The following is a 27859-nucleotide window of genomic DNA, read 5'->3' as shown; positions in this document are numbered from 1 at the left end:
CTTTAGGAAAACTTTGCTTTAATAATGTTATTAAAGCAAAAGAGGACAGACAGTGGTATCATCTGGAAAATGTTCTATGTATGATTTCACATATAGATAAAAAAGTGAATAGGAAATCCAGTCTTCCCTACATTTTTTCCCCACTCACTTCTGAAGTATCTCCCAGAGATCAGACCTTTATGAATCCTCCTCATCTAAGAAAAGTAGTGGGGTCACACAGGCATATTAATGCATCCAGGAAGGACCTTCCTTACATGCAGTCTCTAGAGTCTGGGAATTGTCCTAAACCTTGAATAGAATTCAGTAGTTGTTGGGTTCCTAGTCCTAACATAGGTTTGGCATGATCAACAGAATATGTTTAAGACCAGACTAGGCTTGAACATGAGGCTATTAAGTTTTTATGGAGCACAGGGCAGAGTTCTGATGACTAGTGGTCAAGAACAAAAAAGATTTCCAAATCCCTTGACACAAAGTTATTTCCTCTAGTTAGTCCTTCAAAAAATCCAGGGCTTTTTAAACCCCTCATCCCAGTCTAATCAATTCTTGTAGGCTATTAGCTTTCCTCCAAGAAGATGTACTTACCCTTAAAACCAAAGAGTCTCAACAGGTTTATAACTCATTTTTGTAGACTTGGTAGAAGTAAAAGGAAAAGCATGTAGATGTAGTTCAATTATGACTAGACTTAAAGAAACACATGCCAGAGAGAGGCTGTTGGAGAAGGCATTCCCAGTTGTTCACCTCCTCTAAAATGGCCATACGTTCTATAATGTTTAGAGTTATAATCACTAGCAAGATTTTGTATCTTGTACCCTACTTTTCTTCCAAAGCTCTGACTTTCTTAGTTTGTGGAAAGACTTTAGGAACTCACCCAGTTTATTCCCATTTATGTATGTGCTACAGGAGGGAAAGCCAAAAACCAATAATTACTACGGCTTGGTTCCCAAATCCCCATGTAACATTAAATCATCTCAAGGTCAGTGAAAATTTGGACTTAAAAAGAACTATAGGACCAGCCATTCCTATGAAGAAAAACCCATTTGCTTCTCTGCTTCCCACAGAGTTAGCAGAATACATTCTGACAGAAACAAAACAAGTCTGCCAAGGCCTGTGCAGACAGAACTATCCTTTCACCAACAATAAACAGATCTGCTCTTGAGCTAGAGAGAGTCATAACAGAAATATACATTGCCTTTTATCTTCTTTTCAGTGAGTAGAGCAAGGCATCAGGAGTTATTGGTTTAATATCAGTAGAGAAGAGCTATTTTTTTTTCTCTTGAGCATGTGTGTAGGTATGCATGTAATAGCATGTGTGACTGTAACAGTGCTATGCTAACCAGGGTTTTAGAAGCTTTTTGAAAGCCGTAAAATTGCCCTTATGACATTGTCAGCATATACAACTTCAAATTGTTACTATGGAGACATGTAAAGAGCTGTCTCTGCTCAAGGAAAAGGAAAAAGGAAGGCAACAGATAATACACTTACCATTACCTAGCTCACATATATTTAATTCTGAAAAATGGGAACATATAGGTGGTATAATTGATTATTGACTTTAAGTTAACAATGTCCATTGGAATCAATGTAAGGGTGATGTTAAAGACACAACTGAGCTCCTGGATAATGTCTTAAAACTAAGAAGCAAATGGGACAAGTGCTAATCTACTGAATGTTCTATAACACTAACTAGGCTAGGGGTAACTAATTGTCCCACAAGCGATTAGAATGTCTTATGGTATGCCAGAGCATTTAAGGTTGATAACTCAGTTAACCTCCTGCCCCCTGCTAACTAGATTTATCAAATGCCAAGGGAGTCAGCAAAGTATTAAGCTTAGTTTGGATATAATTACTTTCAAATGGAAAAAAAATTGCCACAAAAACAAGGACTTCCGGTATAGCCAAACTCAAACCTTCAAATTTTCTACTGTAATTAGTATCTGGATCAAATATAAAGAAAACAAAATGGGCACAAACCTGACACTTGATTAATCAGGACTTGATAACAAACACAAAGACTGCATTTTACAAGGATTAGTTGCACTTCTAACTTTAACTGCCCCTGATTTAATGGTACCCATTGACCTCAATAATGAATGATTCATGTTACAGCAAAGCCATCTGGAGAATGTGAATGAAATTGAACTAGGATACAGGCTTTCATATGATAACAAATTTTCCTTCCCCTCCTTTCCCTTTCTATTTGAAAAGAAAAGGTAATAAAATTAAAGGAGAGAGTTTTTCATACTGAAAGTGTAGTCCATTGCTCATTTTGAATAACAACTTTACTATTTCAGTGATAAATACAATAAGAATAACAACCCATGAGTGCCACAGACTTTTATGACTTCTTTTTTTTTTTTTTTTTTTGAGACGGAGTCTCGCTCTGTCGCCCAGGCTGGAGTGCAGTGGCGCGATCTCGGCTCACTGCAAGCTCCGCCTCCCGGGTTCACGCCATTCTCCTGCCTCAGCCTCCCGAGTAGCTGGGACTACAGGCGCCCACAACTGCGCCCGGCTAATTTTTTCTATTTTTAGTAGAGACGGGGTTTCACCGTGGTCTCGATCTCCTGACCTTGTGATCCGCCCGCCTCGGCCTCCCAAAGTGCTGGGATTACAGGCGTGAGCCACCGCGCCCGGCGACTTCTTTAGCAATGACTTCACCTTTCTCTTCTCTTGGGTCTCATTACTATGAGTATCGGCAGGCATCCCTCTTACATAGTAATTCAAACTCTTTAGCTACATAAAACAATGACCATGATAACAATGTTTCAAAGACAAAAATGCAGACGCAATTAATACTTGGAAAAGGGCCTACCTGAATGCTGGCGGTAGAGCGATTCTTACGGGTTGTGGTAGTCGCCATTGTAGTAGTGGTTTCCATGACAGTAGTAGACATTTCTGGTGGCATGGAGGTCGTCTGTGTTGTTCCCAAAATTGATGGGACTTCTCCAACCAGCCGAACACTTCCATTGATTTTAATATTGGGGTTGTTCTCAGCTGCCATGTTCAGTACTTTCAAACCATCATAATAGAGCCCAGAGAGTTGGCCTTGGAAGAGGCGTCCTTTGTCCTTTCCACCAATGGCTATTTGCGCCTGAGTGTTGAAGATGGTTAACTGCCGGCCTAGTGGGTTGGGTGGAGGAAACATTATTATTCTCATACATTTTCCCTGTTTGCCTTACCTGGTCTGAATGGACCAGGCATCATAACAGGTTTCCTTGAGCAATTGAAGGGGAGGAAAAAATAGACAACAAAACCTCAGTACTGACATTAGCAAGTAACATTTCATTATGGTTATCTCTTCCACTGTCTAGCTGAAAATCTTTGATAACTTGAACAATCAAGCCTCTCTTTCTTTATAGTGAGGAAGAAGAAAACTTGGTTCAATGACAAGAAGTATTACAGTCTTCTTGGGTATATAATTGTGGATGACAGAAAGAAACACTCAAATCAGGTGATGACCAGAATAAATTACAGACACCTACTGCATTAATTTTTAAAGCTATGAAGTAAAATAATGAGAATGAAAAGAATAATATATGGCCAAAAAAACTCAGTGAGGTGACTCAGAAAACTAAATTTAAAAACTAGGTCTGATAATTAAATTAGCTGAAATTAAATTTTAGTTAAGAGACTTGGATTCATTGCATACTTGTAAAAATGAACTACTAGTCACCAAACATATCATTTCTCATCACCAAACATTTCCTATAAATCTTCATAGGGCATAATATTCTATTTTCTGTTTAACAAAATCATGAGAGATAAATTCCTATCTCTATTAATTTGTTTTTAGGAGGATGGATTATGAACCCACAACTAAAGTATTCCCTCAGTATGAAATATAAGCATATTGGTAATGCTCCAGTCCTGGGGAAGTTGTCCTTCAGATTTAATAAATTTTTTTAAAGTGGATGGGTATTAATGAAGAAAGCAACACACAAAACTCCTTAAAATGACATAGAGGTGTGTTAATGAGTTGAAGAGTATCAGTAGCTCACTTTATTTCGAGTTTCCACGTTGACACCATTTATACCACTCTGAAAAGTATCAAAATAAAAAATCATACCAGTATAGAGTTTAGAAGAATGAAACCCAACTAAAATTACTCCCAACTCTTTCTACTTATAAAACTCTCTCTCAAGTACGAGATTTTTTTTCTCAAGAAAACTCAAAGGGCTTTTTAAAACTTATTGCAATTTATCAGAACAGCAACATGCTAAGGCCTTCTTTACTGTTATTTCTGCAGATTAATTCATCTTGCTTTTCCATATGAAGAAAGGAAAAAAGAAAGACGTATTAATGGAATTAAATATATGCCTTCTGAATTTTTCTCCACTTAGTTGTACTTCTAAACAATGCTCCACTCATTCTTAATCTAATCACCCGAATTACCTTAGCTAGAAATAACTAGAAACAATTTTGTTATTTCTGGCTACTTAATAAAAAGGAGAGTGTTTTTAACAACTGAGTTTTTGCTTTATAATCTTCAATATGAATAGAGGGATAATGTCATGTTTGGGCTTTAAAAATCTACCACTATTATATGGTCTTCAAGGCTACACAATGTTGACCTATCCTTGAATTCCTGGTGTATAATGTGAAATACCTTCTCAATGTATAACGATGAAAGAAATGGAAGTGGCAGAGAAGAGAATGCTCTTCTGTCAGTGGATACTCCTTAGACAAGAGTTAATTCTGCTCACTGGGTGACTCATAGTGCCCATTAATCAAGAATGATTTCTAAATAATACCCCTCTGGAAGCTTTCAACACTGCAGTATGGTGAATTGGCCAGAGAATTTTGTTACAGTGAAAATGATCTACACTTTATAAAAATCTCCAGAATCCGAAAATGGGATCTCCTGGCCTTAATGATTACAGAATTACCCAGATCTCAAGGGTGCGATCAAAACAGATCTCATAGATTTTCATCATTTTCTCAGCAATTCATTTAGTGTGTTGTGCATATGCATCATTGTCTGTATTTTGTCCTCTGTCCTCTTCACACAAGATGCAGCAGAAAGTTCAATGCATAATAACACTAAGTAATCTGCTGGAGTTCATACCTCTTTACTGTTTATTGTTAATGGTTGTCTTTTTGTTTGTTTGTTTGTTTGTTTGTTTGTTTTCTGGAAGCCCTGAGCTTACTACAAAACAAATGAAATGATGGAATGGGAAAATAAATTCTCCCTCAACTCCACAGAGGCATTTGAAGCAGCTTAACATAATAAATTAGAAGCAGCTGCCTAGTAGAAGATTTCTAGGATAAACATTCAGTGTCTTACATTAGACAGCCTTAATGCCAAGAGATACCTTCTGTATACACAACTGCTGGCCAATCATGATATTTATCCATCTCTTTATTTTGTTTATAGTTCAGCACTGGTGATAAGTTAACAGTTATACTTGATTACCGGTAGAAAATCTCACATTCTAATATTCTTGAAAATACTTCACATAGATAACCTCTATAATAGTTTCTCATCTTATTTCTCCAGTGGTGTTATTATGCCAATGCTTACAAATACAAAGAGGGTCAGAGAAAACTGAAATGCAAAGCCGAATTACACTGGCTAGAGATGATGAGTCTCCTTCATTCCAGTTGCCATCATTCACTCCACAAAGTGCTCTTTGCCTGTTCAAGACTGACCCAAGCATCAGGAAAGGCAAGGCAGGTTTCCTGGGCTGCAAGATTAAAGTGCCCCTCTACTCCTGACTACAGCTACTTTCCGAGAGAGATCTGACTCATCACTTCTTGAGAATAAGACCCTGGTGGAGTGTGACAGTAAAGGGGGTTCTCTATGTTTCAGTTTTTCATCTTGCCAAAGGAAGTGTTGGATTTTCTGTTTGCTTGTTTGTTTCATGGTCTGTTTCTGGCTAGATCTGCTTTTCTGCTGTAGTAAAACCCTCTCCTAGCCCCCTGTGCCTTGGATTAGGTGGTTAATGGCAAAGCAAGCAATCAGTAAAGGAATAGTAGAGCACTCTCAGTGTCCTGCCATCCCTTCCTCTGATCAATTTATCTCTCAGATAAACAGGGGTTAGTGAATAACAGAAATAACCATCACTATTCATTCCCTATGAAGAATGTGAAGAACTGACCAGTTTCTTTTTATCATTTGCCCAAGATTTCACAAAATCAATGCCAGATCTCATTATTCTCATTATTTTCACTCATGGCTTATGATCAGATTTTTATAATAACTGATAATAACTGACCATTATATGTACATAAAAACATATGTATACATACACATATGCATATTTATGTATATATATCCTAATCTGAGAACTATTTTATCTTTCTTAATACAAAATTTTGTTATAACACCAGTACAGGAATTGTAGCAGGTTACTTTTTGTTTTAGATGCCCATCCTCTTGGAAGTCATTAATTATTACCTCATTTGGACACCAAGTTCACATACTGCTTAAATTAAATCTTTGCATGTCTCCAGTCAGTGTTGCACAAAGACTAATTAATTAAACCTCAGAACACCGTTGGGGAATAGGCAGTATTATTTTTCCTATCCTCAGATGGGAAATCTGAGATATAGAGAGGTTAAGTGGATTGTCTAAGGTCAGAAGTTAGTCAATAGTAGACAGAGCCAGAAGAGAGACTTGGGAAAGGTATGACCCATTTCTCCTCCCCAGCGACAGAAATAACTCCAAAGAGGCATTCCAAATAGTTCCAAATGCATCTGTCTAATCATCCATCTATCTTTACCCTTTATATTCATTGTCTTTACAAGTCTTTGGTATATTTTATTCCTTTTGAAGGGAGGGTTAGCTAGGCAGAGGAAGAGGTAAGACAATAGAATGAATAGATGTTACTCACCCAAATTACAACATTTTTTTTCAGCGAACAAAATGTAGAAGAGAAACTCACGGTTTGAAAATAATTCTTTTCAATATTATATGCATATATAATCATACATATATTTAATTAAGAAACTAGGATATCTTCCCCCGTCCCACCTCAACCATCCCTCCCCCCATCCCAACCCCTCAACTTGTATATTTGAAAGCATCCTTTTATGTGAAAGCCAACGGATAACAATTCTATTGTAAGAAAAACTAAAAGCCTACTAATAACTTTATAATGGTTTATACAAATGAAAATGCCTGGCATGCTATTAAACTTAGACTTAAAAGGCAATGGAGTAAAATAAAATATTATTAACATAAAATTGAAAGAAACAAAAAAGTTTCTCAGGCACATGAGACTCAGACATGCATCTAGTTTGCTTTTCCTGTTTAAAGTGAGGCAATCATTGTCTTCAATGTTAAAGGGACTTTATGAGCTGATGATTACTAAACAAAATTATTTGCTTTTTAGAGTTATTCTTATTTTTAATTAGACCACATACATTAAAAACAGGGCAAACAGTTAAGACTCCGTGAGGATTTTCCACGTTTAAAGGTCTGAATGTCTTCCTCCAACTTAAAACTGTAATAGTCCTTTGCTCTTTAAGTTGTATACTAAGTAATATACCTGGTTACTTCTTCTATGTAACTCAGTGAAACCTCTACAAATGTTAAGAGCTCCCTTAAGGTGCTGAGACAAGAGTAGCTTATATTGGCTCAACAATAACAAAAAAGAGTAAATATCTTCTTAGAGACTTTTTTTTTCATTGAAAGACAATGGTTTATTTCCTGACACCTAGAAGCTACACAGGAAAATTCTAACATCAGTTATAACCGCTGCCCTCTTTTATTAACAGTGGTTGTTGTCTCCAGCAAATCAGAGACTGCTGTTTTGCCTTTCATGAACCTTTTCTTTTCCAACTCATTATGTTAACTACTTACACTTTTGTTGCATAAAACGTCAAATACACAAGGGTATCCACACAACCAAAGTGTAAAATAAGTTTGTGTTTGTTTTTAGTTTCAGTCAGCAACTAGGACACAATTAATCTCTTAGAAAATAATTTTGCCTCTGTAGGTTTTAAAGGCAAAATTCATCTTTTTTCATCTTTTAAGAACAAATGTTAAAAAAAAATGCTCCCCTTATAATATTTGTTTTAAGTAGTTTAAGTTACAAGAGTCAATCTATGGTTTTTTGTTTGTTTGTTTGTTTTGTTAACTATGCTTCAAGCCAAAACAGCTTCAAGGTGTAAGTTTAAAAAGCACTTTTGAAACTTCTTTAGAAAGCTTTGGTGTAAAAGGTAATTTAAAACAAATTAATAAATAATGTCATGCAGTGGTTAAATTGCCATAATACATTTCTGTTTTAGAAGTTCCTGGAATTTCTTGTTTGTGTTTGTCATGCTGATAGCAGGCTAGAAGTTAGTCCCTTTAACTGTCTTTTAATGGCAATGTATTATAGCATGATTTATCAACATATGGCAGGTGGAAGCTGACACAAATTATAATGAAAATTAAAACAGTCATTTATGCAGCAGGCGATTATCATTTAAGGAACATTTATTTGCAGGCTTTAAAAATGAGGGTTTAGGATCAAATGATTTTAAAATGAAAGTTTTAATGACGGTTACCTTTTTCCTGCAGCCACTCCTCTACAGGCCGATTATATTTGAAGGGGATTTTCTGTTTTACCATTTGGAAGCGTTCATTATCAGTGTTGCCTTTAAAGTTTAAAAAACAGCTTAAAGAACAATCTGAAAAGTCAATAAGTCATTAAAAAACATCCTAGGTTTTTTGGTTTGTTTTATGAAGTTTTTAGAGATAGATATCAATTTATCTTTAGTAGAGGTGGAGTTGAAGTCACTCTGCCCTTGGTCGATAGGTTTAAAGGTCAGGTTAGTCTTAGCCATGCAGTACTCCATCATGTTTTGGAAAAGTGGCATGGAATGGGAATCCTTAAGTGGTTTGGTTGTTTTATCTTCACTCTCTCTCTGTCTCATCTCAACCACACCTTAATTGGGCCAGCTGAGGCACAAGGATCTCCCTGACCCATGAGTAATTCAGCTGTCAGATCAGTTTCACATGTGAGAGGGAACCCTCACTCCACAGTCAGGCAAGCTCCACTATTAATCTACTGTATTCCCATCAGAAACACAGGGCCATGTCTTGTCTTTTCTTCTCCCCTCAAGTGTTTGCAACAGCTTTATGTTCTGACAGAGGGAAGGCAGAGAGGACAATTTAAGCCTTGATGGCCAAGGGAGACTTCTTATTCCATAAAGGGTGTCCTTGCATCTCATTACCTATGTCAAAGAGGTAGATCAGTACAGATAACCTTTTATATCACTGTCTTTCCAGATTTGTTCCACATTTGTAAAAATAAGGAAACTCAAAAGTCTGGAAATAGAGATAATTATAAATAGAGGGATATAACATTTGTAGCCTTTTGAGCACCTATATTTTATAATAGACACTGATTTTGTATATTTTTAGCCTCCCTCCACTTCCCTCCCTTCCTGTCTCCCTCCTTCTTTCTCTTTCTCTTACCTTACTATGAGAGGACCTTCCTGCATAAGCATCCATTCATAAAGCCTGTTAGGAATACTTCTTCCAAGCATGAAATATCTAATTAGTTTCAAGGCTCAAACATAATGGTTTTAACTACTAGTATGCCCCCCTCTTCCTTCATAACTGTTATTACCACTGCTGAATGGTTTCCATAATTAGGACAGACTTGGAGAGTGGTACTGTGGAGATACACCCTTAATGAATATGCTTCAAATAACAGAATGATGAAGCCATGCCTTGGGAACTGTTCTATCTCATCAACCAACCTCACACTGATCTGGCAGAAATTAGTGAATTGTAATTCATTACTTTGATTCACAGGCCTATATTGCAACTTGGGGAACTCCATTCCAAATTACCAATATTAAAAATGAAAGAAAAATCTCAAACCAGGTGGCCTGGAAACAATTTACAAAGAAATCTTAAAGCCATAAAGAATATTAGAATTGCATATAGCATCAGACCAAATGAATAGGGGCATGCTAAAGCATTTCAATTGCAGGGCCATCTCCATATAGGAGTCATTATTGGCTGGGAAGATTCCACCTGGGAATAAACTTGTACCTACCTTCTGTATTGGGAAGGTGGGGGTGTAGGATGGGAAAAGGGTAGCAATACTGGAGGATGTTCACAAGGTTCCCCATTCACTTCTCATATAGACAAATTATTCTAAGAAGCTGACTCATATCTTTACTACCAGGAATTTTAAAAATAAGAACTTATAAAACAGGCAACTATGAATGTGCTTCTAGCCTATGTTTTGGGACCGTATCTGGTTGGTACAGGGTATAACACATTAATGTATCAAAAAATAAAATGCAATAAAAACAATTAATAGTTTTGAATTGCAGTGGATAATTTAAAATTTTCCTCAAGGAATCATTTCTCATAGAAAACAATGGAGAGAGAGGACAGGCAAGGAGGAAAAAGAGAAAGGCAACTTAATTTCTTGGTGCTTCAATAGCCCATGGTGAAAGACTATAGCTATTGATTAGAGATCATTATAATGGTCTACCTTGGTAGGTCTTGGTACAACGTTCTATTCATTAAAAATAAAGTTGGGTAAACTTTTTAGATGTTTTCATAGAAAAAGAACGTGTACCTTTTTGAAACAAACCTACATCTATAACTCATAATCCTACCCTACAGGTGGCAGATACCATAAAGGATTTCATTCATCCCCCAGGGTTTTAGACACAACAGAATACCATACTGAGAAAAGGTAATTGGCTTGGGCCAGATCTGCCTTGAATGTATCCTATACTTTGGGTTTTCTGTATCTGCCATTGTTGGCTACACATTACATATATTAATGACCTTCATGCTACTCACTATGGAATAGATTAGTGAAGTCAATAGCAACTATAAAGCTACATATTCTTAGCAAAATGCAGGGCAAAATCAGAAGTAACTAAAATTCCAAATGTCTAGAATTTAATTGCATCAAATTAATTAAGAAGCTGTATTAATTTACTTCCTCCAAATACTTAGGGCTCTTGGCCCTCCTAAGCATCCCCGCCCTCATCATCTACTCTCTTTCAAATGTAAAGCACCATAGAAAATAATCTGGGGGCATGCTACAGGCTAGAAAAAGAAATAACTAAGTTAGATAAACAGTAGGTGACATGGGGAAGGACAGCATGGCCATGATTCAACCTTAGACCCTTCTGAAAGTGACAGGAAGTCATTCTTCTCCACCTCAGCTTTAAAGACATTTAGAAAAAAGTTTTAAGTTTTCCACACCAGATTGATAATATCTGGCACTAAGGATAGCAATCTTGCATGCTGTTAAAAGTTGTGAAAGATGGAAGGTCATTTGGAAAACCAAATTTGTTTAAATTGCCGCATTAACATTGTTCTTAGTCTCTTTTCATGTTCTTGTTGGTTTTTATTTTAATTTATCTTAAACATTAGTAAGAACTATTTTAGAAACATGTGCATGAGAATGAATTATTTGCCCCATGCCCCATTTGCTAGTTGGATTGAAGAGCAAACAACCTTCTAAACATAAGTATTCTTACACGGGGCTACTCTAAAAGCTGAAAAAACCTCACCAAATTCACATACGTTCTTATTAAATCTTTAATGATATTCAGTCATACATTTCATATAGCAACAAGTATGTACATTTAAACAAAGTGTGAAATCAATTCTTCAACAGAAAGTGATGGCTATACTCAAGAAAGAATGGCCTTATGAGTAGTAAACATCATAATATCATTAAAAGTAGGCATACGTGCATTACTAATTAGAGAAAAAATGTAATAACTTCATTTCTTAAGCACACTGAGAAATCTATAAATTGCACAAAGAGATCTTCAAATAAACCGTTCTTAAATTACTTCTGTGGATCCGACACATATATGGGACTGGATTTTAGAAAAAAACATATTAGTCACATTTTATTGTACTTAATTATATGTGTGTTTATTCCCATCTATTTTTGATAAGGGATTGAGAATGTTATACATTTGGCCTCTTCTGGTCATTTTCATTTGGCCCACTGGCTCTAATATCAAGTATTTCAATTCTTGGAGACGTGTGCAACAAGCACATGCACTGTGGAATTATAATATTGTGAAGAACAGAATACTTTGAGGTGAAAGTATTGAAGCCCAACTGGTTCATAGTTCCAACCTTTACACTCCAACCTCACATTTTCCACTTTGGGTGAATCCACTTAGGATAAAAGGAAAAGGGAAAGACACGGAAAGCAAACTGACCCTTGAGTAGGCCTGAATATACATCAATCCCTCTTTAAGGTGAGACTCAAAATTTGTTAACAGTCTCCAAGGAACACAATTATTTCAAGTGAAAAACTGAAAAATAGAACTCTTGTGTAGCACAGAAAAGAACTTTTACAACACTGTGCTTACACTTTATTGGTCCAAACATGGGTCCTATTTAATTAGAAGGTATACTAATACTCTTAAAGCCATAATCAATACAGCATAGGAGTTAAGACCATGGGCTCTGGAGACAAATCTGGTTTTGAGTTCTAACTTTATCACTTATTAGCTGTGTGACCTTGGGCAAGTCATTTGGCCTCAGTTTCCCCATTTCTCAATTTACCATAGGACTTAGTATAGAATAACAGGGAGTATAGCATATTTAAACTATTTTATTAATATTACTCAACTCTTTTCTAATGATCAGAAGGAAGCCCATTAGTTCCATGGTGTCCTTCCCTCATCTCACTACCTTATCAATCCTTCATTCAAAAGATGACTGTGTTCTATTTGGTCCCACAAAAGTCATCTTCCAAAGAGCAACTGACCATAGAAAATGTAACATCCTTAATATTCCCTTAAATCTCTTATCTATCACTTTATATGTTTCTGTATCTTCTAAAACATACTCAGCTAAACCCATTTCCAAAACAAAGTGGATTTCTAAAACCACTGAAAGTAAAAGAGCAATTCAGGCATTGACAAATGTGATTTCTTGGTCCAGCCACAGGTAATGATGATATACTGCTGCTAAGTTGAGAAAGAGTGGCTTAAAGGTTCTGCCAATTTGCACCAGGCTGGCAGAAAGCACTTTCTTGCAGATAGACTATTAATACCAGCTGAGATGTTGTCAAGCACATGGACATGCTAATAGGAATATCCTAACAACGTTCATCTGTGCAAAATGAATGCCAAAGGTATTTTTGAATTTTGTCTTGAGCCCTGAAATAACGGAGGAAAAATATTTTCTTTATTGCTTTGTTGACGCTAAAAAATCAGACTGTGGGTCTAATGAACACTCAAAGAATAAATGCTATGTATTAAAACCAGAGGCAAAAGAAAATCAATGTAGTGGTACTGCTGCCCTCAAGTACTAGGGCAGTTTAGAGGCTCTTGCCATGTGTCTTTCCCCAAAGAACGCTTTCTAAGTTTCAGAGAAAGTATATGACACTGAAGGAAGGGAACTCCAGAAACTCTGAGCTTGGCTCGAGTCACATTTCTGGCATTATCCCAGGCCAACTCAGAGTCAGAAAGGGAGGTGTTGCGCACCCAAAGGCCATCTAGAATATTTGGCCACTTGTAGTAAGTGATAGATGGATCTCAGCAAAGAACTAATATCTTGTATTTATAAAGTGCCTTTCGACCAAGGAGCTCAAAATGCAATTATAAGCATCATCTCATTAATCCTCACTACACACCTTTGGGGCAGAAGAAAAAAGAACTATTTATATGTTGCGAGCCTTGATCCTTCAATGTGCCAAAGTAAAGAAATTAATGTCTTGGAACAGAAAACTGATCGGCTTGGGGGAAGTAAATTAATAGATCCAGAGAACAAGGGAATTGTTAAGTAAGGGAGCTTTTAAAGGGGTTCCTTGAGCCAGGGAGACCGTGGAAAGTAGTGCAAATCACCTGGCCTACACCAAGTCGGCTGATAAAGCTCACCTCTACATGTCTTGTGGATATGTTCTGATAATGGCAAATACATACGGGTAGACAGTATCATTTTCTTCCTAAATTAAAGTTGTAGTATGGATTTAACAACTCCAGGCTGTGCTAGTTGAACTGTTGAAGCAAAGATGGCCCAAACATGATTGAAAGGAACATTGGAGTCAGACGAACTTTGAATCAAGTCCAATCAGACATTTATCAGTTTTGTGAACTTGGGCAATTTATTTAATCTAGGTGAGTCTTGGTGTCTTCACCTGTTTAAAAAAAAGGTATTATCTATGTTGCATGGTGTTATCCAAATTAAATGCAATATCTCAGGCAAGGGTTTAGCTTGTGGGGAGCCAAAAGAGGTTGGGTGTTCAGAGAGCCTTTGATTTATTTTAATTCTTAGGATCTTTCCCTAACACTTGTCTAAGGCTTAGAAAAGAAAGTTCTTTCTCCCAGTAAGGAGGCTTAAACAGCATGGGGATGGGAGTGAGCGTAAATCCTCGCCTTGAGAGCCTTCCAAAACCTTTTTCAGTCTTGATAATTTCATTGAGCTCTAGCCTCTGCCTATGTTGTCTCACTGATGAGCCTGTAGATATTTAGTTACCATGTCCAAATATCTTTTTTTTTTTCTTTGAGATGGGCAGGCTGGAGTGCAGTTGTGTGATCTTGGCTCACTGCAGTCTCAGCCTCCCGAGTAGCTGGGACTATGGGCATGTGCCATCATGTCCAGCTAATTTTTAGTAGAAATGGGGTTTCACTATGTTGGTCAGGCTGCTTTCGAACTCCTGACCTTGTGATCCGCTCACCTCGACCTCTCAACAGGCATGAGCCACCACGCCTAGTCTATCATGTCCAAATATCTTATAGACTATGGAATGGGAATGAAACCATGCTAGAGATGTAACCCTGGTATATTATGTCCAACTGTCCAAATGTTCATGCCCTATTCCTTGACCTTTGTTGCTGGTTGAATATACATGTTTTGTGCATACATGTTAATATTAGACTTCTCTTTCATACCCTAAACAAATCAAAGATCCATTTCTGCTGAGGTATTATGATACTAAAATGATTTACTTTGATGCAATAATTACAACATATATTACCAATCATTATCCTTTCTCTGTACTTTGAGGCCATTTGTAACTCACTTCCTGAAGCTCATTTCTCCTAGGGTTTCTCCTCATCAAGGATACTTTCAATCCCAGTTAGGTTAATATAACTAGGCCCAGGAGATTGCAACCTCTTTATTCATTCCTATAATTTAAGAGAATATTTTCAAGCAACTTTAAATGAAACTTTCTTCAGTATGCCAGGTCAACCTGGCACCAATTCTTTATTTAAGACCCCCTCTCAAAAATGCCATGTTATAAATTAGCAAAACATAAACTGACTATAAAATTTGCTTTCCTTCCTCAAATGTTGTCACTTTCTTTCCTTCTATAATTATTCTGAAATATACACTGAAGCTACAGTAGTTGATTTCAATGTCTGAATTTTGTCTAGTTCCTTTCTGGTAACCATGCTTAGTTTTAGCCACGTCTTAGTGCATTTTAAGTTTTAGTTTCTTCATATTTAAAAGGGGATCATAATAATAATTGCAACATGGGATTGTTGTGAGAATTAAAAGGAAATGTATATAAAGCATGTTGCAAATCTGTGGCACATAATAATCCCTCAATATATGATTTGTTATAACAAGTGCCTGATTCAGAAGAGTTAAACTAAAAAGAAGGCAAACTCCACAAGAATTACTTCCCTACAGAATTTTTGGTATCAAATATTTTCAAATATCCTTTTCAAAATAAAGCTTTAATGTTTGCTCTTCAGCCGTTTGACATGTGATCCCTTCAAGATTTCCCCAGGTGCCTTTCCTCTTATCACTTATTTCCTCCTTGCTGCAAAAGCCACACAGTGTTATTTTGGGGCTCACTCTTCCCCGTGATCCATGCCTTCCCACGTGTCCACCCTCTGTGTGATCTCCGCTTCTCTGTAATGTTGTTCTTCCTTTTATTTCTATCTACCCTTGTCCTCCCACTACCCATCCCCATCTCCTCTCATTCCTCTCATGTCTGGTGTTTTATTTCTAAGTAGAGAACATCAAACTAATATTTTTGAAGACAGAATGCCAGAATATTTGATTTTTTTAAAAAAATTCTGTTCATTTAAACATACATATGTGGTGTCCCCACACAGCTCAGAGGACAGGGAGGAGGTTTGTGAGGACAATTTCACTGCACAAACACAGGAACACAAGAATATTGTCATCCCGTGAACAGGACAGTCATGCCATTATTAATATCTCTGATGCTCAAGAAACTTATGACATAGTAATCCTTCCCTTTAGATCTGATAGAATTGCCAGTGTTTATAAATTGCAGACATTTTAGACCAACCTTGAACCCCCATGCCTAAGAACGAATTTATTATTCCCAAAAGATCTAAAAGTAACAATTACTTTTCTAGTCACCACCCACAGGAGGCCTATTACACTGATTTGCAACTGTTGCTTAAACAACCACATCATAACAGGACCACATATTAAGCTTGTTTCCAACTAAAACTCAAGACAGTTTCTAGTTGAATGGTTTCCCAAAGAAATTGTTCCATGTTGCATTCATACAATATACTTTATGAACTTCAAACAGCTATTTATATCTCATTAAATGTATTCCTTTTGTTTCATAATAGCATTCAAACATGATAAGAAAAAGTTTGTCTCTAGAATTTTTGTTTCTGGTAGGAGATACCTCTCTTAGCTTTGTATTATCTGCAAACTTAATAAGCATATCTTTTGTGCATTCATTCTAGTCCCTGAATAGAAAGATTATGATGGAGCTATAAAATACCTAAAAATACTTTGAAACTTCTCTGTGTCAGAGGTGAGGTTTGATTCTCCAACCTTGATTGTGGGCTGGACTTAGTGACTTGATTATACACGGTGAAATACGGTAGAAGCAACAGTGTGTGGACTTAGAGAGTAAGTCATAAAAGGTGCTCTCTCTCGGACCACTCATTTCGAGTGAGCTAGAGTCACGTCATGAAGACACTTAAAAAGTTCTGTGGAAACATACCTAAGGCAAGGAACTGAGCCACAGAGTAACTGATGCTTCCAGGCAACATCCATGTGAGTGAAAGATTTCCAGGTAATCAGATCTTCCAGGCCTAGATAACACTGAGATGACTACAGCCCTAGTTCATACCAACTGCAACTCATCAGACATCTTAAGCCAGAATCACTCAACTAAGCTGCTATCAAATTCTGACCTATAGAAACTGAGATAATAAATGTTACTTTTATTATTTAAGTTTACCTTGAACTTTACAGCGTAACCAGAAAGCTTCAAATGATGGAACACAGGCAGGTCTCTTTAAGATCCCTTCATAGTTCTCTGTACATTACAGTATACTTGTTTGGGGAAATGAAGATAAACTCTGCACAGCATTTATAGTATCCTCCTTACCTGCCAATTTGCTATTGCTATCCAAGAGAAAGTTACCCTAGCATGCATGAGTTTTTGTTTGTTTGTTTATTTGTTTTTTAATGAGTCCAGGTTAGTTCTCAGTCATCACCATATTCTTTTTTTAAATCTAGCTAAATGTGTACCAATTTTTGGTCATATGAAACACTGGAGAAGTTTTATATATCGGTCCCGAGTTTAAGAGATTCATCCTATTATACAATGTAAAATTTAGGACACTTTTCCCAAACTAGTTTTCTATTCTGACTGACTCCTGTTAATTATTTCTGAGCGAACATTAAAGGGGCTTAGAATTCAAGTTCCTTAAGCACTTCTAATGTTATTCATCTAAGACCCAGAAATTAGAGTTTCTTTGAAGAACTCTATTACCATTTCCTCACCGTGTGAGGGGTGGAAGGGGACTGGATTTTCTTATTTATTTTGTTTGTATTCGTCCTTATAGTCTGAAGGAAATTCTTTTTGCTAAAGAATATATTAGTGACAGATGTAGATGTCCATTTAGGGAGTGAAGGAATTTCAGGTAATCACAAAGGTCCCTCTTTAGAGTAAAGGCTTTCCTATTTTATAATTAAACAAAAACAGTTTCCGGGAGTAGAGTTTGCTGGGATTTATAGCTTATAATTTGAAAGAAGGAGCCCATAATTTTTAGGTTGTGGAGACCTCAAAGACCATCTAAGAAATATATTTTCTCTATTTTGATGTTTCTCAAACTTCTGCTTAGAACATCATTAGAAAAAGAACTCCTAGCAACAAGCAAGCATCAGAGAGTATCGATCTTGAAGACAACTTTCTCCCCATAAAGTTAATAATTAAAGAATTGTCTACACTCCTATTTGTTCGGCTGCATAGAATTTTTAAGGCTTCTCAAAAATTAAACCAGCTGGCAGCCATGTATCATTTAGTGCAAGATTCAAAGGTCAGATATACACTATTAAAATGTTGTACAAGAATCAAAATTTTCCCAGAGAAGAAATAATCTCAGGGGATGCAGTAGTTGTAGTATATCTTGAATTCATACAATGCCTCGTTAATTCTACTTGGCAAATTAATTCAAATTGATTTGTTTGTGAGAACTGCAACATGGCCTCAAATCTGGCTACAAACAAAGGATAATGATAAACAACAAAGTACTGATCTCAGAGAAATGTCTAGAGAAAAGTATGGATCAGCATGGGGGCTGTTTTATAACATAACTGTCTTAGTTTAAAAAGAAAAGAAGAAAAGAGGAAAGGGAGAACATACCCTATACAAATATAAGACATTTTACAAATAACACTGATAGATCGTAAATGCCAAAAGCAAAGGAAAATAAAGTATTTGAAAGCATCCAAGGGAACATGAATGTGGATAATTTTTTAAATGGGCATTTCATTTAAAAAATCAATTTGACTTAAAGCAAAATGATCAGACATGGAGAAAAAAGGGAAAAAAGAGTAAGGCTTGGGATACGGCAGAAAGAACCAAGATTAATTTCAAAAAGCCACGTACTAAAGAAAAGAAAGGACAATCCCTTAGTGAAAAGTACTGATTTCCAACCTCAACTTGAGACCTGAATCAGGGTTGGAAGGAGAAAATTTACGAGGGAAATATGATTATTAGAACCAGAGCCTTTCTTCTTTTCCAGTGTGTTAAATTGAAAAAATAATAGCTGCAATCCCATTTCAAAATCTGTCTCTTGGCAGTGAGACTGTTACTCCTCTCATGATGGTTTGAATCTGTCTTTTCACCCTTGGGGTTCTGGATGGGCTGTGGGACTTGCTTGGGCATATGGGCCACTAGCAAATGTGATATGAGCAGAGGCTTGAAGAGCCATCTGTGTATGAATGCTTGCCCTTGCCTGCTGCCTGCACCTGAGATTGCCATGTGAACGTCCATGAGAAAAGAAACCCAGCCATGTGAACCTACTCAGTCATCTGAGCTGAGGCCCCAGAGGGGTACATGAGGCCATCAAGATCATCTAGCTCCATCCAAGCCAATCCAGAAGAGAAAACATCACCCACATGAGCCATGGAAATGTGAGCCCATAAATAACAAAGTTTTGGAGTGGTTTGCAATGCAGCGAACCTAAATGATATAGCCAGGAATTCAGGAGATCCAGGAAGAACAGGGGTCTGAGAGTGGGTGAAGGAAGCACCATCTCCTATAAGGGTTTCCATCAAGGCTCAGCAGGAGGAGGGAAGCAGCTCTGTTGCAGTCTCCGGAGTCAAAGGAGTTTGTGTGGCAAAAGCCTTAGGGGTGCAAGGATGGAGACATGGACAGCTGGGCCCCTGTTGCCTATCCTTAGCCCTGTTCCTTTATCTAAGGAAAGAATTACCAAATCCAAAAGAAGAGATGCAATAATGCAGTTCCTGAGAGGACAGGGTAAGGCTGAGGGAGTTGGGAAAGGGAAGGAAAATCGGAGAAAGGTTGATGCATGTGTTGATGCTTCTCTGATCCTTGATTCTAGACATAGACTAGGGGAAGGACAGGGAATGAGGTGGGGATTGACTCCAAGATAATAATGAGTAGAGTTAAGCAGCTCCCTAAAGGGACAAGGTGCTACTTATCTGACCTCCTTCTATCACTCTTTGGATAAGAATTGGAGACATGATCTCTAAGGACAGCAGGCTGAATTCTGAATTTACTAGTAAGACTTTCTGGCACCGAGACCTCTCACCCCATCAATGAATTTTTCATTCCATACATGATTTCATGGAGAGCACTGAAGGATTACCTTTTTTTTTTTTTTTTTCCTGAGCAAACAGGGCCTTCACTTTCATCCTTAACCGTAACATTCCAGAACAAAACCATTTATGTTCCTGCAGGGTGTGAATACCCTTTGAATACTAGTCATGAATACCCTTACCTATAGTTAGACTAGAAAGGCATTCCTCCACCACATTCCCTACTAACAAACAACAGTAAAAACAAACCCGAACTCTGATTAAAGATCAAAATTAGACACACACACACACACAGTCCTACTTTGCAACCTTAGTTTTATATCTTTTTTTCTGTTGTTCTGTTCTGTTTTGAGACAGGGTTTCACTCTCATCGCCCAGACTGGAGTACAATGGCAGGATCTTAGCTCCCTGCAACCTTCACCTCCTGGGCTCAAGCAATTCTCCCGCCTTCTCCTGCCACAGCCTCCCAAATAGGTGCAACTATAGGCATGCATCTGTAGGTGTGAGCCACTGTGCCCAACCTGCAACCTTGGCTTTTAAAAAGCAGTCACACTGCCTCTTCAGCCCCTTTTAAAGTTTATGGATTAGCAAAAAGCAGCCTTTTTAAACTCATTGAGAAGGGTTTAGAAATCATTTCCCTAGGATGTTATAGCTGATATTTAAGGGGCATTTCTTTAGCATGTGAATGGTAGCTAGACTCTAGAGCAAAGAGCCCAAAATGATCAAGTTCCAGGGACTAAGGGGTTAATAAAAGTAAGGACAAATAGCATTGCTAAATGCTGTGATTTACAATTCAAGTGACAATCATTAGAAGTAACTTATAGTTATGGCATGACTCAAATATTATTCACATTGTAAATGTGATGGCCAGAATAGCATTTTTTTTTTAATTAGGGCTTTAAAAAAACACTTTTAAGAAAGTGGCCAATGATTATGTAAAATCCACAGATGTTAAATATTTATCTGGCACCCAGATTCCACTATTCTGCATTGAATATTAGTCCTTAAAGTATTTTTTTCCTATGAAATTAAAATCACTTTAGAAGCAGTTCTTTTTCTTTTTTAGCTTTTTACTCCATTCTACTTCTGTAATTCCCTCCTTAACACACAATGAAACCAAACATTGCCATATCCTAAGTGCTCAAGAATACTCAAAAAGTTGACAACTATCGGCCACCTTAAAAGATGGCAGGTATACAACAAACCTTTATTAGCTTTTAAGGTTTAGATGTTCAGAAAGGTTCTTATAACCTTTATAACATTTGAGATATATACATAAAAATAGCAATACCTCTTCCTTCTTTTAGCTATTTAATATGACTATATATAATATTAAATCTTGGCTATCTGAGGAATATATCTAAAGATTATAGGTGATTTTACATTTAAAGATATTCACTGAATATTAACTACATGCTGAGGCAAAGGCAATACTTTTTATATTTGCTCATTGATGGGTGTGTGTGTATAGAGAGATTTTATAAATATCTCAAATGAAAGCATGCTTTTGTACGTGCCATAGAACCTTGCACCTTGCAACAAGAAATAGCTCCTAGATATGAGATATAAGAAAAAAATCCATGATTTAAAGAAATTATTCAAAATAATTTCAACTGACATCCCTAATAATAAAAGATGTGAATGAAAAAAAAAAATTTTAAGCCAAAGAGGAGAAATCAGACAGATCTATTATCTTGGTGGAAGAAAGATAAAGTGTCTCATTTTAAATTAGATGAATAAAATTAAACTAGTACATATTCTATAGAAATGTCTGAACCAAGCAGGGAAATGGACCAGGTAACCTAGTATTTTCACCATTCTAATTACTAAGTTCCTTTGAATTTCACTCTTTCAGAAACCTGCTTTTATCTTTGCAATAATGATCCAAGAGATTAAAAGAAGGCCTCTGAGTGACTTGATTTGCCTACTCAAGTTCATGCAGTAGCTATTGATGTACCATTGCTGTCTTGTCAAAAAGCACTTACAACATTAGTAAGTATAAGGTGTAATTAGGACAAGAGATGGACAGGTGAGAAGAAAGACTGCAGCCTTCTTAGTTTAATGTTTTTAATTCTGACTATCAGGGATGGTGACTTTAAAAAATCACATTGGAATCCTCCCAAGTGCTTAGACTGCTGAACAAGGATTGGAATTTTTCATCTAACCCAAATCCAAGAATGCTGTCCAAAGATTTACTTTTGATTGTGCATTATAGAGGATATACACTAAACATGGTGAATAGCAAAGACATATGTAGATTTCCTCTTTCCTTAACCTGGAGTTAAACCTGGTCTGATTGAATAATGGTTCAAGTCCTATTATTCAGTTTCTACCACAGAGATTTATAGCAACACTTTTAGAGGAGAATTTGAGCAGTTGCTACAAACAAAGGAAAGCAGGTATTAGAGTTGCTTCTGTCCTTACAGTTTGGCTATGTCAATTGGGACTTCACTTCCAAATGGCAGTGAGGTTTGAAAGTATATAGTAATTGCTCAAACTCTAGGTCTCTTTAATCAACAGCTTTCTTATTCTAAGTAGCTGCAGGGGCCAGTGGAGTAGGGGGAGGTTGGAAGAATGAGAGTGGTGAGTGGCACAAATCAAAGAATGGAAGCCAGAAGAGGGAGGAACAAAGTACAATTATACTGATTGTTTTATTTGATCAGAAAATTAAAGCCACTGTAACTTGACAGTAAGCTACAGTTATATAATTATACATAAGAATAAGAATAAGCTAGATTTACTTTCTGAATAGTTCAATAATGTTTTGGCCTATGTGTTCATCAATGATATCTGCAACCACTATCTCATTTCACCAAGACCACTAGGAAGGTTGGCTTGGAACAAGTCTCTTAGAAGAATTACATACAACCACTGGAAATGGAAATAAAACAAGAGAATTGTCCGTGAAGGTCTGGGATCAGGGTTGGTCAGGACTCTCAGTTAACGTGTTGGCAAAGCACCTCACTCAGTTTAGTTGACTTATTTCAAGAACAGATCTATTAAGAGTATTCCAAAATTCCCCTTATAGACCTACTTGTAGCTCAAAATTCTGAGGTCATAGTGGGAGAAAGTCACAAAATGAAGCAAAACTGTTAGATTTCACTTGGTTTGCCTCCTCTAGGAGAGCTCAATTGTTCCCTGAGAACAATATATTTTCTTTCTGTGGATTGCCTTTATTTTTACTGATTCTAGAGATACGGTGCCACCCATACCACAGAAAAAATTCAGTAAAATAATCCAGCTATTCATTTTGTAAACCTAAAGGCATTTTAGTTCTATTTTAGTTTGTATTCTACTTACATAAATTTTTATTTTATTTGAAACGGCACCTCACAACAGTTTTATACAGGTATAAAAATGAAGTAATGAGATTTCTAAACCTTGGCTAAGATTTTAGATTTACTTTTTACATTTATATCTATATTGGATTTATATGTATTTTTCTGTCAGGGATACTGAAATCTTCTTCCTCCCATTTATCATTTTGTTTAATTGTACTTGGAAATCCACCCTTTGAGACCAATAGTCACCTTACTAATATAAAAAATATTTCAATAAAATCTTATTTGTTTCAATAAAGAAACATTTCTAAAGTAAAAGCTTAAAAGTTTTGTAGCAAATGATTTTTTTTTGTTATAAAAGTAAATTACTTATAGTCAATGCTTGTCAAGGATGCTGTATAACAACTTATATTTTTGTTGTGTATATGCAGTCATTGAAGTCAGAAAGCTCCCAAAACCTGAGTTGTACAGTTTAATATTTACTGATTCCCTACTATGTTTCTTTCCTTTTTAAAAGAGGATTAAGAAAACTGTGACCACTTTTCTTGTACTATAGGGCCACATCTGGCAGTATATGCTTTCTATTCTGGTAGTTAGAACTTTGATAACTTAATTGGAGTCAAAATTGAGGTCAGCAAACTGTGAAGTGGCTTAAAAACCCAGTGTGCCTTAGTTTGGCTTTTAAAAAAATGTATATATTTAAGGTATATATGCTGTTTTGGTATACTTAATCATGATATACATATAAACAGTGAAATGACCCTAGTCAAGCAAAGTTACATACACATCATCTCATATAGTGAGCATTTCTCTCTCTTGCCTTTCTTTCTTCTTTGTGGTATGAATACCTCAAATCTACTCTCTTGGCAAATTACCAATATGTAATACGAATACAATATTATTAAATATAGTCCTTGTGCTGTACATTAGATCTCTAGACTTATTCATCCTTTATAGCTTTGTACAGAAAAAAAAAATACTACACGATCTCACATGTATTACATGTGGAATCCAAAAAACAAAAAACAAAACAAAACAAAAAAAAATGAAGGAAATACAAAGAGAAAGTAAAATGGTGCTTAGCAGGGGTGGTGAGGAATAGGAGACTGTAGGTCAAAATTTATTTTAAACACTACATGATTTTAGGCATGTGCACATCTATAACAACTGATAGCCTGGTCTTGCTGCTTTAATAAATAGAGGATCTAATTCTAAAATCTCTAAAACTCAATAGCATGAAGTGGGCTGAGCCACCTCTCAAGTGGGCTAGTCCATCCTCAGAGTATCAGATCAATGGCTTGAAAATGGAATTGAAGCTCAAGCAGGAAGCTCTCAGCAGCAAGATAGGGACAACCAATGCTGAAATAATGAAGGGAATGCTCTCTCAGATTTAGAAGACAGACATATCAGGGAGTAGGTAGGAGAAAAGACCAATGCTAGGCATCAACTGGCTTCTTTATGCATAAGGGCTATGAGAACTATGCTAGGGTGGCTAATCATAATTCTCGAATTTAAAAGAAAAGTATGCACTATTTTTTTAGGAGAGAGGGGTATATTTAAATCACCACAGCTACTAAATAGAAGTAACAGAAGTAAAGAAAAAATGCTTTCTGTTTGTCATCTTCAAATCTTGCTCTAGGCAAGGTATGGCAAAATATAAATGAAGCTAGAATGGAATCTGTGTCTTTGGTGTTGAATTAGAAAAATGATATTTAGCTGTTTTGTTGTCATTTTTAACTACAGGTAAATGGAGTACCTGTCCCTCTTATGTATTATCTCTCTTTCTTTCTTTATCCTGAATTAACCTCACCAGTAGGTCTATGTCATCCTACATGGTAGTACTATTCTCTGGCTCTCTAGGGATTTAACTCATCCATTTAGAGATTCTCTTGCTCTCTTTATTCCAAACAGATAAGACAATTCCAAAAATAAAGCTGATGGATTAGTAAAAACTGTAGGCTTCCAAATACTTTTGAAGCTGTAGGCTTCCAACTATCCGTGATTTCAACTGGGGTCCCCCAACTACACCTAATGGGCAAATGTGGCTCATTACAGCTTGTTTTTGTAAAGCAAGTTTCATTGGAATACAGCTGTGCCTATTCATTTATGTATTGTCTATAGTAGGTTTTGCATTATAACAGCATAGTGGAATAACTGCAACAAAGATCATGCAAATCATATCATATTTATATTAATAAAATATTGAAGTTTATTAAATATCTAAATATATTTATAACATAGGTTTCCAAAGCCTATGCTACTTGCTATTTGGCCTTTGGGGGAGAAGGTTTGGTGATCCCTAATCTAAATAAAGGTATCAGGGTTTCCCTGTCTACATCCAAATGTTGGTTCTGCCACCTACTAGTTGTGCAACACTGGAGTGTGTTACTTAACCACTCAGACTTAGTTTCCTCATCTCTAAAATGGTAGTAATAATAATAGAACCCTTTTCCAGGATGCTATGATGATTCAAAAACAAATAGTGTACCCCAGTCTTACCTGTTATCAATTAATATTGTTACCCTAAAATATTTTATGCAAGGATAGGTTGTAATACCCTCATCCCTTCCTCTGGGATATACAGTTTTCAGTTACTTGGAGGCATTTGGAATGAAGATTTCACCACTGAACTCTGAGAAAAACACATTTCTCTAATGTGATTAAAATGAAAACAAATCTAGTTTAATTAAACATTGAGGCTGGCAATTGTGCATCAGGCAGAAGCACATTTCTAGTAAACGTTTAATAATGGGATTACAGAATGTTCTGCATGCACTGGGATGTAGGAAATAATAGTACATTTGCCTGTGAATTTATATCTGTCAACCAAGTGAATTTGAGCTCTGTAGATGATGCAAACTGGAGTGCTCCTGGAAGACATTGGAAAAGTGGCATGGGTAACATGGCGATTAGGGTGTGAGGTCAAACAAATCTGTGTGGAATCTCAGAGTTGATCCTTGGTGGACAGTGACCACAGCAAATGTGCTCAACCTGAACCTTGGTTTACTCATCCATAAACGAGAGAGATTAATACTTCTGCCTTGGGGCCACTGGGGAGATGACACTAAGCAAAATAAGGTATGATGAATGTCATTATTTTACTGACTGTGTTGAAGGTATCACAGGTGTACACACATGTGTAAACTCATCAAATTGGGTATATTAAGTATGTGCAGCATTTTTTGCCTATCAATCATCCCTCAATAAAACTGTAAAAAAAAATTTTAAGTAAAAGAAATAATATCATGACCATTAATTTCCTCAGTGTGAAAGGCATATGTTGTCATGTCATCTTTCACACTAGATTGGGGAGCATAGCTTATTGGCATTGTTCCAGATAATTCAAGGTCACATCCCAAATTATATTCCACACTAGCCCCTGTCTGGTCTTCAGGCTCCATCAGGCATTTATGTGTGCCTGCTACTGAACTTGGATCTCACCTCAATAGTAGCACCTTCTTTCACTTTGTGGAATTGTAGGTTCAAGATAGTGCAGTGTATGGGAGCTTTGGGTTTGCCCTCCAAGACATATAGGCTTCAGTTCCAGGTATTCATGTGCTAGCTTGACCCTGGGAGAAGCTCCAGATTCTCATTTGTGAAATGATGATAACAGTAATATCTACCCCTTAGGGCTACTGCGAAGACTTAATGCAAGAACCCAGTACCCTACCTGGCAATTAATAACTGCTCAATAAAATTTAGGTATTAAAATGTCTTCCTTGGGTACTTGTATTTCTCTTCAACTACACTTGAGGATCCTTGAGGTCAGGAGCTGTGTTTAATTTTTCACCATATACCCATAACCTAGAATGAATTCACATATAAAGTAGATGTGGAACAAATATTTGTTGAATAGTGAATGAAGGTGAATGAATAAATGCATAAAGAAGTGGCTCCACTCAGAGCTGCCCCGGTGATGAGGATAGGGGAATACTTCTACTATGTTAAAGGCAATGGCAGTTAGTAAAAAGGCTTTCACACTGTTTCTGCCATTTGAAAGTACAATATAATTTTTTTGCTAGCCCATGGTCAATTCACTTCTATTGTTTGATATACACTTCAGCATTTAACTTCTGTTGAATTGACATTTGCTACTTATAAACTTAGTCCCTAAGTCTTCTTACGCAGTACTATATATCTACATTTGGCACTTAGTAAACTATGCCATCAAGATCAACACAGAGCATCAGGGGCTTACTGAAAGGCTGTAAAAGTACCATGTGGAAAAGAAATGCATCTTATGGAGAAAACTGCAAATTTCACTGGGAATCCAATCAAATTCATGTTAACTCCATGAACTGAAGACTAAAAGTGCCTCTTTGTCCTTGACTCATTCCCTCCTTCCTCTTCTGACCTCCTTTCCTCTCTCTTCAGCCTGCTGGGATATTGACAGGGATTTTAGAGGAGTGGAAGGTCTTTATCTCTTTGAGATGAGCTGCAATATGATTACAATCGATTGAGTGATTTATAGTATAGAGAACCTTTCATTACCTTCTCTGCTTTATAGAAGTATAAATGACATACTGTATGTGAATATATATTATTATTATTGGATATTTATGTACCACCTTTCTCAAAGAAGCTCAGTGTTCTCTTTAGACTTTAAATAACTAGAGAGGCTCTG

At 36.6% G+C, this 27859-nt stretch overlaps 1 protein-coding gene and 1 long non-coding RNA gene across 51 annotated transcripts in view; one reads left to right on the top strand and one right to left on the bottom strand.

The window, feature by feature from the left end:
* Positions 1 to 27859, bottom strand: part of NRXN3 (neurexin 3) — a 1719470-nt gene that overhangs the window by 157521 nt on the left and 1534090 nt on the right. For 30 of the 50 annotated variants that reach the window (XM_005561918.5, XM_065549157.2, XM_065549146.2 and 27 more), the window contains 2 exons: positions 8491 to 8580; positions 2810 to 3117 (listed from right to left, as the gene is read on the bottom strand). The exons of 4 other annotated variants lie outside the window; for them this stretch is intronic. In XM_005561918.5, coding sequence (XP_005561975.3) covers positions 2810 to 3117; positions 8491 to 8580 — 398 coding nt within the window. The remainder of the gene's footprint in view (positions 1 to 2809; positions 3118 to 8490; positions 8581 to 27859) is intronic. 16 more of the 50 variants (XM_065549153.2, XM_073997979.1, XM_073997976.1 and 13 more) reach the window with 1 other exon arrangement.
* Positions 1 to 27859, top strand: part of LOC135972027 (uncharacterized) — an 87794-nt gene that overhangs the window by 55311 nt on the left and 4624 nt on the right. The window lies entirely within an intron of this gene.

Source organism: Macaca fascicularis, chromosome 7 (genome assembly GCF_037993035.2).
Source record: "Macaca fascicularis isolate 582-1 chromosome 7, T2T-MFA8v1.1".
Taxonomy (NCBI): Eukaryota; Metazoa; Chordata; class Mammalia; order Primates; family Cercopithecidae; genus Macaca; species Macaca fascicularis.
Note: the sequence above shows the minus strand (reverse complement) of the source record. Positions and strands in the feature narration are given on the sequence as shown.